The sequence below is a fragment of the Pholcus phalangioides genome, unplaced genomic scaffold, assembly GCF_987345545.1.
Source record: "Pholcus phalangioides strain wild (caught in Gottingen) unplaced genomic scaffold, Ppha-v1.0 ptg000004l_1, whole genome shotgun sequence".
NCBI lineage: Eukaryota > Metazoa > Arthropoda > Arachnida > Araneae > Pholcidae > Pholcus > Pholcus phalangioides.
The window spans coordinates 34,071,370-34,087,094 of NW_028301597.1; the positions used below are offsets into that span (position 1 = coordinate 34,071,370).

Sequence of the window (15,725 nt, forward strand, 5' to 3'; positions counted from 1 at the left end):
TGGGGGGGAGGAAGGAAAAACACACTCGAAACTGTTTACTTTTGGCTTCACCTTCGGTGATGACCACCATCGAGTAATTAGTAATATAAGCTCGATGATGGTGACTAGTCATTTCCGTAGTTTCCTGTTCTTCGAGGTCCGAAATCCTATACTTTTCCTCAAAAAAATATGGTCAGTTCATTTTCAAGCAAATACTTGACCTATATCCAGTGGAACCACATTCACATATTCAGTAAAGCCCGCACCACCGGCTCCAAAAGTGTCAACAAATGTCAATGACAGCAGTTGAACGGCTAGACGCTAGAGACCATTCATATTAGGTGTTTTATTGGATTTGATACGATATAGGACTGTTGATTCTTTTAAAATTCTCCTTGATTTAAGTTTTTAGGGCTTTAAGTAGCCAATAGCCTAGTAATATTTTAAACTGTTAAGAAATTGTATAGCTGTTGAATAGAGTATAGGAAATCGACTCTGTGAAATCTATTAAGTTTTTGAACGGGGTGTTGATGATGGAATTGGAGCCAATGATTAAAAAGCCTGTGGTGGGCTGTGATAGTCCAGCTGATGAGGATGAGTTCAAAGCTCAGCTGTTCAAGTTCCCACACCACGAGGTGAGGATATCATGTGGATTTATACTGCAGTCGCCTCCAGGGGAATTCAACGAAGTTTTCAGTGATGTTAGATCTCTTGTCAACAATGACAATATACTGATGGATGAGAATGTTTTATACCATGTGCTTGCGAAGTATAACAAGGATCAGCTCATGCCTGTCAAAATCCAAGGCTCGGATCTCTCGACTTTGATAACTGACTTCAATGATCTTGGCAACGACAACTTCTATGATCCTCGAAGTCGACAATCCTTCAAGTACGACCACTTTCGAAAAGAAGCTTTCAGTATCGGCAAGTTCGAACCTGATCGAACTGCAGAGCCTTGGCGAAGAGCTCTGGAGCGCGCCCTCACTCTGTATGTCCAGGACCACTATAAACATGGCACATGTTGTGTGTTCAGTTACACCGACTGCGATACTGGCATGATATTTTTGACTGCCTGCATAGAAGATCATCAATTTCAGCCTGTTAATTTTTGGAACGGCAGCTGGCGCTCAATATGGAATGTGACATTGAACCCGAACTCTATGACGAGCGTAGAAATATGTGGCATTCTCAAAATTCAAGTCCATTACTATGAGGATGGTAATGTGCAGCTGCTCAGCTCGAAAGAGATACGAGATTCGTTAATGCTGTTAAGCGAAAAACAATTTGCGGCAGATTTCATCGAAATTCTGGGAGATGCCGAAGCTGAATATCAGACAGCATTGTCTGAAAACTATCAGACAATGTCTGATACAACATTCAAAGCTTTGCGACGTTTGCTTCCAGTCACGAGAACGAAAATAGACTGGACAAAGATTCTCTCTTACAAAGTTGGGAGTGATTTGAAAAATCGATCTTGACTTGACAAGTGTCTCAGAGAATTAGTTTGCTGATGATTCTATAGTTATTGGAACAATTTGTTTTCATTGACTAATACTTTTTGTTCCCTTCTTCAATTAATTTTTTGATTTTTCTATTCACCAAGTTCAGGTGCTTGCGATGCGGGACTCAAGCTTTGTTGTTCACATTATGTTTATTTTGAACATTGTTATGTGTTTTGTTATTTTTTTAAGCATTTAATATAGATATAAATGAAACTACCGATAGACACAATGTTATTGGATAGCCTACTTATCCGCAAGTATGAAATATGTTGTGTAGAAATATAATAAAATATATATATATATATATAAAAAATTGGCATTGCAGATAGAAATTTATGATCTAAATCCGTTAGTTACTCAGCATTGAAAGCTGATGCTCCTCAATCTATCAAGCCTGGATAACACCAAATATCATAGTAATCAATGCAACTATGAGGGTGATCCAGAAAGTAACAACCGATTGTGCATTCTTGCCGTGCAGGCCATGCAAACTTTGTCTAGTTTCCTTCAACTATCCTATTTAGTTTTCTGTGAGTATTGGTCACAAAAGTTTGTTTTTGCAGATTTTGTGCTCATTTATAATGAACTCTGATTAAAAATCCTGCCGATTGTGGCGAGTTATTAGATTGTAATTGACTTCATGCGGCTATGCATCTGTAACGAGTGATGGGCGTCGATGTGAGTATAGTCATGGGCATTAGTTTGTTCTTCGTTCAACATTATACGCCACCTTCTCACATTTCCTTTATTCATTATTGTATCACGGTATACTTCCTTCAATTGACGATAAATTTCTGCAGGATTCACTTTTTGAGCATTCAAGAATCGAATAACTTCTTGTACTTCAGTCGGCAGGATTTTAATCAGGCAGTTAATTTTAAATTAATGCAAAATCTGCAAAAATAAACTTTTGTGACCAATACTCACGGAAAACTAAAGAGTGCAGTCGGGGGGGGAGGGGGGGAGGAACTGGACAAACTTGAATGATCAAAGAATGCATAACCTACGAGGAGGGAATGTAAAATTGGTTGTTACTTTCTGTATGATCTACGTACAAATATAACTTTGAATTTGGAAGATAGATAGATAGCATTTCATAAAAAATGTCACAGAGAGAATCACGGGCATACAACGATACAATTACTCAATTATTACACTTCACTCAGTTAGAAAAATTGATGGCAGCACTACACATAACAAGCATTACACACAAACAAAAACTCTAAAATAGGTTCACAATAAATATATTCCAGCATATATCAGGAATTCTGTAGCAGAGTGTGTATAAGGTAGATGTACAGTTTAATAGTAGCATTTCATAAAAACCTACTCCTGAGATACCTTGTATGTATTTAACCCATTATAGTGTGTCGCCATCCAGTGTTTCTGCCCATACCAAAAAGGCATAATAAATTAAAGGCAACACCCCAGCCGTAGACATCGGACGTGTGTTGAATTGCTCCAGTATTTACATTTATATTAAGTGATAAAAAAGGAGATATTTATACTACTGAATTGGTTATTATTTTTTTATTTATTTTTTTCATCGGTCATTATCAACATGCCGATTTCCGCAGTTGAATTTAGATGCCGTGTTGGTTATTTCTCTCATGTGCAGTATTCAATTATCCCGAAAATGTGTATATCTGTGAACCAACAAGCGACACATAGAGGGGAAAAATCTGGAAGTGTGTTTTATATTTTGCTTTACCTGCTTGCGGCAGCAGTATCTACGGCGTTACTCTTTCGTTCCGGTATCGAGCGAAATCCAGGACCTGTCACTCCGACGGAGAATGAAAGAACTCTGTCACTACAGGATTTTGGTTTCAAACCTCAAAGGACTTTGGTACGTACCCCGACTAGTGCACCTAATTACACCTCCAAAAGGCCGCGGGTTTTGTCGTCACCTGACCTTTCGAATGGTGGTCGTTCTTCGAGATGTGAGTGCGAGAACTACTTTTTGGAAATCAAAAATTTGCTGCTATGTAATACAAGTGCCGTTAATGATCTTAAATCTAAGTTTGACATTTTTGAAAAGAATTTTGCTCAAACAAAGTCAGATGTTGAAAACCTGAAAGCAAGCAACAGTTCTTTATTAGACCAAAACGAGGAGCTAAAGTCTGAGATCTCCACTCTCAAATGGAAACTGGTCGATCAGGAGCAATACTCGCGTTCAAATAATCTGATTTTTTACGGAATGGACGTCGACAAGAACTCCAGCTCTGGTGAATGTGAAGACAGACTTAAGGAATATTAACGTGCCGTGAAAATCCCGAATGCCGCTTCTGTGACATTTGACATTGTGCATGTCCTCCCGCATAGTAATGATACGAATCCTCCTGTTATTGCAAAATTTGTTAAGAGATCTGACAAAAATGAGGTACTTCAAAGTTATCGTAAAATGAAGCGTGTAAAATTTTCAAAGTTTGATCCAGTTCCGAATTCAAGTGCCTCCAATGTGAATAAAAGTCCAAGCGGAACTAATGAACCATCAGTAATAAGTAATCCAGTAGAGGAAAATTTCAGTGATACAGCGCAACGCATAAAAATTAGTGAAGATTTCTGTCGTGTATTTAAAATAATCCGAGAGCAATTAAAACCAATTATGAGGGTGGCCATATTTAAGGGTAGGAAAACAAGATTGCTGAAAGATTGCCTAGTTATAGAAGGTATGCGATTTACGTACGATTTAGATTCGAATACTTTAATTTCAACCAATGGTCATGATGATTTTTTGAGAACATTAATCAGTGATTTACCAGCGAATAATAGACTATCGAATAAGCTCTGAAAATGCGGCCGAGAGCCCGTGAAATTAAAATCCCATATAAATAAATTGTCCAAATATTCTAAGAAATCAAATCCTTCAGTGTATTATAATGCAAAGTCTTTGCTAAATAACATAACTTTTAACGTAGACTCTGGAATCTCTAATCATCATGGATCTAATTTACATGATGAAGTAATCTTTTGCGATCAGATTATTAATCTGGTTGAGAGTGATTTTGATTCCGATTTATTACCTGCAAATCGAAGTGTTGATTTGTTGCCTTTATCTCAAAATGCGAATTTGAATTTTGTTGATGCACACACTGATTTGGTCATTTGTAACAGAAATGCCGATTTAAATGTTGATGGTCAGTGCCGTATCTTTAATGTTAACAATCAAAATGTCAATTCAAATGAAAAAAATCAAAATGACAATTTTTATGTGTTAAATTCAAATAATATAATTAACGGTAATCATGATAATTCCGATGCAATGGTTGGAAAAGAAAAAAATCTGTGTAGCCAAAGCGAATTCAATATTTTCTATTGGAATATTAATGGATTTTTAAATAAATCGCATAATGTTTTCCGCCGTATATCCAATTTTGACATTTTTATTCTAACTGAGACCTGGATGTCAAAAAATATACTGCCACCAATAATTTGGAAAAATTTTAAGTTATTTCAAATAAACGCAAGTAGAACACACAAATTTGGTAGATGCTCGGGTGGGATAATGTTTGGAATCAAATCAGGTATCGCAAATATTGTACATTTTGATTCATCGCAAAACTGGATTGTTTGTAAAATTAATAAATTAAAACAAATCAACGTGTCTCCGATTGCTATTGTTGGTGTATATTTACCCCCTGGCACAGTTCATGATCATTTAGTTTTCCCTCTAAAAAATGTAATCCTCAATCTGATCGATCAAGGTTTTAATGTTATTTTGTAGGGAGATGTTAATGCACGTATTGGACTGAAAGGTGATCTATATACCGGGGATAATATTTTTCATAGTTCCCTTTCATTAATCCGTAAATCTCTTGATAATAATTTAAATAATCGTGGAAAATTGTTTTTGGATCTATGCAACGATTGCTCATTGACAATCCTAAATGGAAGAATAGCGAGTGATTTTATTGGACAGTTTACTTTTATTGGGGGGCAGGGATCTAGTGTCATTGATTATGTTGCAACCTCTCCCGCTTTATTGCAGCTTATAAATAAATTTGAAATTGTTCACTGGATTGAGTCTGACCACAGCCCTTTGGTGACATCCTTTCATTCAAATATCCGAACATCCCAGAAAAATAATAAACAAAAACCTCGCACATTAACCACTAACAAATTGATTTGGAATCCTGCTCTCAAAGAACATTTCCGTAGTGAGTTAAACTCTAAAATGACAATCTCTCCAGAATTTTTTTCAAGTCTCTCGGTTGATAATTCAGTTTCTGTTGTTGAGAATGCCATAAAAAATGCTGCTCGTTCCGTGGGAATGGTGAGAAGTTACGGCTCTAATTGTAAGCTGTATGAACCATGGTTCAATAATGAATGCAAAAAAGCGTTGACATTATGTAAACGGGCCTTAAAGAGATTTAGGTCCTCTCATTCAGAAATTGATCGATTAAACTACATATCTTGTAAGAAAAGTTACAAAAGTACCCTGAGACGAAGTAAACAAAATTATTTTTTAGATTTTAATGCTAATTTAATGAATACCAGAAATTCAAAGGAATTTTGGTACCTAATAAATAAATTTAAAAGAAATCGCAGAATCGTTCCAGACATTTCAATTGAAAATTGGTACACTTATTTTTCCAATTTTATGCCCTCAAGAAACTCAAGTGCACCTGCGAGAGATATCATAATTTCTTATAAAGATCCAATTTTAGATCGGGACATTCTCATGGTCGAACTTGATTACAATCTTAAAAAACTCAAGCAAAACAAAGTACCTGGACACGATGATGTTAGAAATGAATTTTTAATTCATTTACCAGAAAATGCTAAACTTCTTTTACTAATTCTTTTTAATAAAATATTGTCATCCAATACATTCCCCGACGCATGGTCAAAATTAATTCTTAACCCCATTTTTAAAAAGGGTGATGTCCATCTCGTATCAAATTATCGCGCAATTTCTCTAGTTTGCTGTACGTGCAAACTCTTCACCTCCATTCTAAATCAGCGACTGAACTTCTGGTTAAGTGAAAATAATATCATTAGTGATTACCAAGCAGGGTTTAGGGAGGGTTTTGGCTGTATTGATCATGTTTTCACTTTGAATTCTTTAATCCAATTGCAGTTTTCGAAAAAGAGACGTAAACTTTATACCGCTTTCATTGATCTCAGTCGCGCGTTCGATTCTGTAAATTATAGCATTTTATGGGAAAAGTTATCTCGTTATGGAATTAGTCCCGGGTTCATCTTAACTATAAAAAATTTCTATGATAAAGCAAAAGCATATGTACGTTTTAACGAGGAGATTTCATCAAGTTTCCCTATAAAATCTGGTGTATTGCAGGGAGAGATCTTAAGCCCTAACCTTTTCTCCCTATATATCAATGATATAGTTCCGTTATTGGAAAATTCGGGTATTCCTGGCATATGTGTTGACTCTAATACTGAAGTACATATCCTGCTTTATGCAGATGATATGGTCCTGGTTGCTGATACGAAGCAAAATTTACAGCGAAAAATCAATTTAGTTTTTAATTTCTTTGAGAGTATCGAATTAGAAGTTAATTTGAATAAAACAAATGTTGTTATTTTTAGAAAAGGGGGCAAAATTGCCAAATCAGATAAATGGTTCTGGAAAAATCAAGAAATAGAAGTGTCCAAACAATATACTTATCTGGGTGTGCCTTTTTCTTCTTCTGGTTCTTTCTCCATAGCTGCTTCTTTTTTTATTAATAAAGCAAAAGTTGCTGTTAACTCTTTAATACCTTTGTTAATTAAAACTAAATGCAATAACCTTGGTACTCATTTGAAATTGTTTAACTCACTTGTTTCCTCGGTGTTATTGTACGGTTCTGGTGTTTGGAGTCACGGGTACCTTGACGAAATTGAAAAAATCCATTTAACTTTTTTAAAAAGAGTTTTCCGATTGAGATCCAACACACCTGGCTATATAATACGATACGAAACTGGACGAGCAACTCTAAAACGATCGGTAATAAAATTAATTCTGAATTTATGGGTACGCATTCTGAATCTTGGCGATAACAGGCTAACAAAAAAATGTTTTATTGCCCTTAAAAATCGGAAAAATAACAATACAACTTTTAACTGGGTTTCCCAAGTTGAACATATTTTATCCGAATATGGCTATGCTTATGTATGGTCACTGTCTATTCCCGAAATTAAACGTACTATACCTTTCATTTTAAATCATATTGTAACTTGCGATTATCATAAAGATTATAATCATATTTTAAACTCAACATATTTCCCACATTATAAACATTTAATTTTTTCATTTTTACGCGAGCCATATTTTAATTTTAATTTACCGTTCAGAGTCATTCGTACTTTTTTCCGACTGAGATCTAGTTTATCCTTTCTGAGTGACAATGGTGAAATTACATTTTGTTATAACTGTGAAGAGATCTGTGCGTTTTGTAGTTCTGGACTCAATGGCAGTGTCGTACATATCCTATTTCATTGTTCCCTTTTTCATGTTTACCGTAACAGATATATTTTGCCGCACTGTGAATTTATTAATTATAATGAAAATGGATTTCTGCAATTATTAAATATTAACTCATCGAATAGAAATTTTATATTAGATATACACAATTTTTTTAACAATGTCTGTTTACTTCTATCTGAAGTTGATATGTAAAAATTAATTAACCCCCGACCCTCGTTTCATTTTATTACTATTTTTTGAATTATGATGTATTTTTGTAAATGTATTTTTGTGTGTAATTATGATGTTGCCGGTCTTTGTAACGGGCCAATGGCCTATATGCAAATAAATATTATTATTATTATTATTATTATTATTATAAATTAAAGGCAACAGAGACATTAAACAAATTAAAGGCATAAGAATTTATCCGAAAATTGAGTCATTTTGAGGCTAAGGAACATTCTAAATATTTTTAAGGCCAGTTCTCTGAGTCAAGTGCGTAGGCTTTGAGGGTTTATGAAAATCTTTCTCGAACAACAAAAGCATGAGATACCCCCAACCCCATTTTACTATAGGGTTCAAAATGTTTGGTTTGTCACCCTTGAATATATGCTGTTTAAATTTGGCATCTCTAAATTTTGGGACTTCTACACAAACATTTTTTTTTATTCAGTTTTGGAAAATCAATGCCAAACATTGGGACCTTCAGTGTCATTCGGTAGTGAAATTGTCCTTGGAAACACACTGTGAAGTTGTGCTAGATTTGAAAGAAAAAGAAAGCCTAATGAAAGTAATTATGAAACAGCTGCTGCCATCTGATGATTGTGAAAAAAGAAACTAAAACTCGTATCTTGTACCAACCTTGAAAAAAAAAAGCTAGTAAACCATTTAGGAAATATTTTCCACACTGAAATTATGTATTTCAGAGCCGTAAAGCTTTCGGGAGAAACAATAGTAAGTCAAGACCGACCATATTTACATCAGTGATCATTGGATGTTCACAGGTTATTTTTTAACTGTCGGTTATATATCTGGGCAACCATTGACGCGTTTTTTCCCAACTGGTGCTTTGTTTGGGAGAGTTCGTTACATCGATGGCAGCCTGTGCTAGCAATATCGTAAGAAACTTACCATCAAGGCCTAGCTGCAAATTCACCGAGAGGGCCGCCATGTTAGTTAACATGAAATTCGGACGCCTTTGACCAGTGATAAAAAAGACCGATTGTGTCAAGAATTTGATGCCAGTTATGGTTCAGAAACGGAACAAGTTGATAGTTTATCGTTTGCTTTACAAATACAAATATTAGATGTCAGCATGTGTCCTATAGCTAGTGCAAGTGATTCATTAGCATATTTCTGGTGCATTATAAGTTCTCATATTTTTAGATAGATGGCAGCCCGGTACAACAAAAAACGGTGACTTGACCGCAGCATAACAAATGCTACCGCAGGGGTTCCCCCCATCGAAGGGTTAGCGCACCAACCTCTCGATGAGTATAAAAAACAAGCCTGCCATTCGGAATCGGCAATAAATTGTAGGTCCCGCTCTAATTAGCCGTCGTGTGCAGAAAATGACCACGGTGCGACAAAAATGATCAATGATTGATAGATGGCAGCCAAAGCTGATGTATCTCCGGGCGCCAGACCAGAGGAGGCGATGGGGGGGGGGGGCGGGGGGTTGGTGAATTTCACCCTTTAATATCTTTTTCAACATTACAAGGGGCACCAAAATACGTGCTTGCCTGGCATCGCCGTCTTAACGCATGGGTCCACCCGAGCACGGCCCATAGGCCTCACAAAAATGAAATCCGGTTGAAAATTTTCAGATTTTACAAGGTAGAGCTTCAATAAAACGACTAGGTCTTGGGTCCATGATGCTCTTAAGACAGCCCTGTGCTCCGGCTGACTAAACATATAGTTGCGGCCCTGGGGAGCGTGCTCAACTCCAAAACTTTTCCCCTGTATTCGCAAGTGACCAAATCACCTTTCAATGGTAGTCCCCCTTTGGACATGATACCTGTTGGATTAGCAGAGACTTTTTAACACATGGTGTGATCAGGGTTCGGCCTTGGATCTCTCGGTGCTTCTGATTACCGCACATTATATAGTTATTAAATTTTTTTAAACTTGTAGTAAGCCTCTCATAGAATTGCTTGTCTTTGGTCAATGATGCTGTTAAGATGGGAATTTCGACTGAGCCCATGCATTGAGATGGTCCAATGAATTAGTTGAGCTCAGCTTTGTAGTCTCAGAAAATAACCTTGATTTTTTTGGGTATGGAGATGCTGCATTAAAAAAAAAGCAGGTTCCAACTTTGACACAGGACCGTCTTAAGATCATCATGGGGCCCCCGGACCGATTGATTTTCTCGAGACCCCGTCTGTCAAATTCTCGAAAATTTCAACCAGATCTAATTTTTGTGAGGCTCCTTCTCTTGAGGTCCCTGGGTGGGTCCATGTTAAGATGGCTGTGCTTGGACACCTACAAAAACTACTACCGAAGAGCTCTAGTCCTCCCCCCCCCCCCCCCCTGTATTTTGGAGGGGAGGAAATTGAACCTAAAATCATTAGATTTTTTTTTATAAATTTACTGAAAAATAAATTTGCTGAAGCAAATATAGGGCCTGGTAAAAATAAAGCGGGGGGGGGGGGGGGGGGCGGCATCTAAAATACAATTCACGCTTCTGTAGCGATTATTTTACTAATGGGTACAAATATAAGCGGCTACAGGGGGCGAGTGAGATTGTCGCTTTCCCCCGTTCAGTGAAAAACTGTATTATTGACATAGGCGGAAGGGTAGAGGTGAACATTCACTCCCCCATACAAGAAGCTTGTGTACGCTTATGGGTACGAAGGAGTTGAGAAAAAAAATTCGGGAATATTTTGTAAAAAAGGAGCACGTCATTTTTTTGAAGTGTATGTTTTGGACAATCCTTGTGTGTGTGTGTTTCACACTTTCGCAGTATTGTTGATGTCATCTCGACACTGTGTTCAATTAACATTCTTCCTGGTTTACAAGCATAATACGTGTTCAGTCCCCACACCCACAACAATTTCTTTTCAGCATAGAATTCTGCGGAGCCTCTAAAGTTCAAGAAGCGTCATTCATTCCAGACAAGAACCTCTTAAACTGTGCGGATCGTCAATGACACACATATTAATTACCGCTACCGGCTAAAATGCTGCGTTGAAATTTGATCTACAACTAAAGAAGCTACAAAAGAATTAAAACAACACATCCCGAAGTTAAAAAAAAAAAAATTTATTTATTTTTAACAAAAACATTCAATGAAATCCAGTAGATAGTCTACATGAATAAAGTTTTACGTTTTTTTCTCTAAAAGGCGCTTTCAAGTACATTTCTTTCTTCATGCCATTATAGCGTTCACCAAAATGAATAAGTTTTATAAATTAGGCTACTTGATCGCCGGAAGAGGCAAGCCTTGCTCTGTAAAAGCAACTGGTGGTACCCAACTTTTCAGTGTCCAGGGGTTAATGTGTAATTTTTCGTGAGGGGTAATAGCGGTCGTGCTTTGTAGACACAAACACGTTTATTTCATTAAATGTAGCATTGCTACAAATCATCTTACAAAGCAAGGGTGCCATGTTTTTCGTGAGCACCGTGTTGTGGAGACCAATGCCATACACTACTACTTCACCAAACACCAACTCTGGCCATATCGCAATTTACTGCCATTAGTGAGATGGGTTGGAAGTGAAGGCGCTGTCTATCGGCGGTCGCCTCGAGTTCGTTAGGGAAAATATCTTATTGACATCCTCCCTTGGGTTTGAACCCGGGACCCTGACAACAACCTTCACGATGAGCATCTTACCACCATGCCACTCGGGCACTATGCCATGCACTGTCTTATGACATGAAAAGCGAGATCACACTCAAAAAAAAAAAAAATTGCCATGAAATATTTCTGCATGCTAAATAAATGGTCAGCGGCCTGCGCCTCATTCTCGAATATTGACTCTTAACCCTTTAAGCGGTTTTTAAAATTTTCCTGATCCGAGTTATAACTGCCACACTTGAAATTGCGAAACCCCTTCACAAAAATTGCCACCTATTCTTAAGAATATATTTATTCGATTGCGAGCTGATAATTGCTTCCCCCCAACAATAAAATTGACTCCACCCATCGCTTTTATTTCCCCCCCCCCCCCCAATGATACAAAAACACCTGCCATGATATGAGTGGCTTTCTAGGAAGAAAAATATTTTCCTTTTGAAAAAAAAATCATTTTGTATTATTTATACATTTACATAATAATATATTGAGCGTATATATATATTTTTATTTCTCTATTTTTCTCGCTCTTTCTCTTATCTAAACTTGAACAGGAGCTGACTCCACCCACTGGCAGTTGCTTGATTATAGGAGGAGGGGGGGGGGGAATGGAAAACATTTTTTACTGTAAAAATAACTTCAACACGTTTTTAGAAGATTAGAAGACGAGAAATTTCGTGGTGTCTGAAATAAAGCAGATCAAGTTTGACGAGATATTTCGGGATTGCCGCTGAAAGGGTTAAGATTTTATTTGAAGACATTTGCATCATTTTTTTTTCCGACAGAGACATATTTGGTACGTTAAAAAAATCACTTGACGAAATTAAATGTACAAAAAATTACTAAATAGTTACTAAAATTACATAGATATACAGATATTCGCGGACAATAAGTAAATATTGAAAATACAAAACACGTAGTACCGAAACCACACACGAACAAATATATTACAAGCACAGCTGTACTCTAAGTTAATGCATCGCTTTCAGACCCATAAAGCACAAACGTGTTTTTTTTAAATCGCTGTATAATCTACAGTGTAGATATATACAAGGTGGATACTATCGACCGCCCAATAATTACATACGTGATTCCTTGTGAGAAACTAATGTGAAAAAAATGTTTCCAGTTTTTAGATTTGATGAATAAGTATGGAGTTATAACGCGTTAAAAATTGATGACGGCACTTTCGAATCCTGTCAAATTCATCGAACGTGAACCAAACGTATAACTTGATGGTTTTAAGATGATAACAATGCTGTAATCTTGAGTAATCAAAAAAGCTAAAGCTGCTTAAACCAGTTGTTTTCCCTTGCCCTTTCCCTCAAAAAATTTCACTTAATAGTGAAAGAAAAATAAAATTATCACATTTTGGTGAAAAAGTATTGATTTTGGAATTTTTTTTTTTTCAAATAGATATTATTTGGCTAACACTTTACGAATCTGGTGATAAATTTGCCAATATAGTGGGGGCGAAGGGAACACGTAATAACAAAGTTAACATCAGTCTACACAAAGAGAAAAAAGTGCCAATCGTAAAAGGAAATGTGGCTTCTATAGGGATTGAATATTTCAGTTCATTTTCAATTAGTGTCAACCCCTACTGCATGGAAAATTTTTTCTCGTTGGGTGTTTGGTGCGTAACTGACTATTACAAAACTGACGCGTCACAAAATTTCAAAACGTCCCAATCAATATTCGTCCGATCAAACGGAAAACACTTTTCTGTATTCAATTTTTACTAAAACCACGCGTGTAATTTTTGGGCGGTCGATAGTATCCACCCTGTGCATATTTTAACTTTACTGAGTTCAGCTCTGACTCCAAGGATTGTGCGTGTTTCATCGTTAAAGTCACAGCTGAACTCACTAAAGTTAAGAAAACAATATCTACAACGAGAGAAAGCAACTCGCACGTGTGTTGGAACCAGGTCTGAAAGGGTTAAAATACTCAGTTCCGAGCTAATAAGAAACACTTAATAAAAGTATGGAACTCATTTAAACTGAATCATTTGGGCTCTCAAGGGCTGTGCGACCTCACGGCGTGCCGCTATGGGTGGGTTGTCAAAGCAGGGATAACAGAAAAAAAAAAAATGTTTTGCATCTAGCAGGGACCATAACCGTAATCAGTTTATGAAGAAAGAGAATATAAAGCCCCAGGGCATGGCCTACACATTCTGGAGCAGAGCCCTAAACTGGAATGCTTGGCGGGTCCCTTATGTAGTGGATTTATAGCGTGAAAAAATAAAAAGTGATGAGAATCGTTGGACCCCGACGCTGGAGCCCCGTCAGCCCTCTCCCTTGTAGGGGGAGGGGAGGGGGTGGGGTAACGAATAAAACGGCGTATCTTTCACCATGCTAATCATAGCATATCTGTGTACAAATCTACGCGTGTCTCGAGTCGCCTTGACATCCAAGGTCAGGTTCTTCGTGAACTCTGTGTTAAAGCAGTGGAGGTGATTTTGAGCTCACCGAGAGTAAGCTTTTGGGCTTGAAACTATAAACGCATCGACGATATTTTCTTCGTATGGTACTCGTGAGTCGAACCATTCAAGTCCTGAGTTCAGTTCGAAACTCATGATTTTATACAGTAAAAAAAAAAAGAAAATAAATCATGACCGCAAGAAGAAATCAATAAATAACAACAACAACGAAAAGTTCCCGCGGTCCTCATTTTTCAATGGTCCATGGCTTTGGCTTTCATTTTTCTGATCAATCACATCGATTACTCATCAGATTTTCTTTATGAGTATAGATGGTAATAAACATATAAGCAGCAGCAGCAGTGGAAAGACTGGACACGTCGTCATTCGGTTAGAGGTGGCACCGTTGTTATCCTGTGATTTCAGTGGAAGTCTCTCGCCGATCCTTCTACAATGATCTTTATTACGTCCGATGCAAGATGCGTAAGCCATGGCATGGGCGATGAAACTCTGCTCGATTACACCGTTCAGGAGATGCGACATCGGTCCGGAAGCGTAGACGGGCACGTCCTCTCCACCGTGAGTTTCGTCCTTCAAGTGTACTGCAACGTCTTGGAAAAACATCTTTGACTCTGAAAGATAGAAATGAAAAGAGCGAGCGATAAGATAAGTTAGGGGTACCATCCAGAAAGCTAACTTTTAAACACACAGAAATGCAATTCCATCATTCTTTGCTGAACGTGCAATAAATACAATGCCATATCCTGATCAAACACGTTCACCAATCAATCATCACCAAATAACGCTTGTGCAAGTTAGGCGTTTGCTTTTCAGTCAATTGTCAATAAAAGTCTCTCCGTAGAGAGCAGGCAGACTTTCAACACGATACTTACACAATGAGAAGGTTCAGACACGTGTCTTTTTCCACTTCAAAATATGGAGAACAGATGGCACCACCAGTATTAAATAAAACAAGAGCATCACTCTGACAACATAAATACATTAGGGCCACGCATTATTCATTCACACAACACGTTTCAGTATGAAAATAATTCGTAAGAAATTCTCTAGAGTAATGTTTATGAAGTGCACGTGCAGTTAAGTAGTTGTCAGTTAAGTCTGCGCACTATTAAGTACAGTATCATATAATCATGGCCCCCCACATCCTTGAGTAGGGCCCATAGGCTAGGATCTTTTGCGAGCCCCCGACCAGACTTTCACGGGCCCCTTTTATGGTGGATTTTATTTTTGGATATAGCGTGAAAGACAATAAAAATAATGAATATCATCGCAGGCCCCAGGGCTGGAGCTTTGCCAGCCCACCCCTTGTGGGGCGATGCATATAATACGTCATTGTTTTAAGATTATCACAGAAGTGGATATGAAAGGGCGAAATCCAATCATCTGGATGGATCGGCTGAAAAGTGTTCAATTTTCGAGCAATACCAGCAGCAGAAATGCATCGAAGATCACACAAAGCAACGAGAGCAAACGATTCAAGAAATTCATTCCGGTGTTTCAAGTAAGGTGACGAAGATGTTACTGAGCATTGCGGAGATATCATCGTATTTTTAAATAATAATAACTTCAAGAATATATATTCGTGAAAAATAATAT

General features: G+C 37.3%; 1 protein-coding gene and 1 pseudogene across 2 annotated transcripts in view; one reads left to right on the top strand and one right to left on the bottom strand.

Moving 5' to 3' along the window:
* The first annotated feature begins 242 nt into the window (after positions 1-242).
* Positions 243-1,748, top strand: LOC149087130 (F-actin-capping protein subunit alpha pseudogene; annotated as a pseudogene).
* Positions 1,749-13,095: 11,347 nt separating this feature from the next.
* The window catches only part of LOC149087131 (alkaline phosphatase-like), a 32,313-nt gene continuing 29,683 nt past the window's right edge, over positions 13,096-15,725 (bottom strand). Inside the window, exon 8 of one of the 2 annotated variants that reach the window (XM_089231383.1) lies at positions 13,096-14,740. In XM_089231383.1, coding sequence (XP_089087509.1) covers positions 14,418-14,740 — 323 coding nt within the window. In that variant the 3' untranslated portion in view covers positions 13,096-14,417. The remainder of the gene's footprint in view (positions 14,741-15,725) is intronic. The other variant, XM_089231384.1, reaches the window with a different exon arrangement.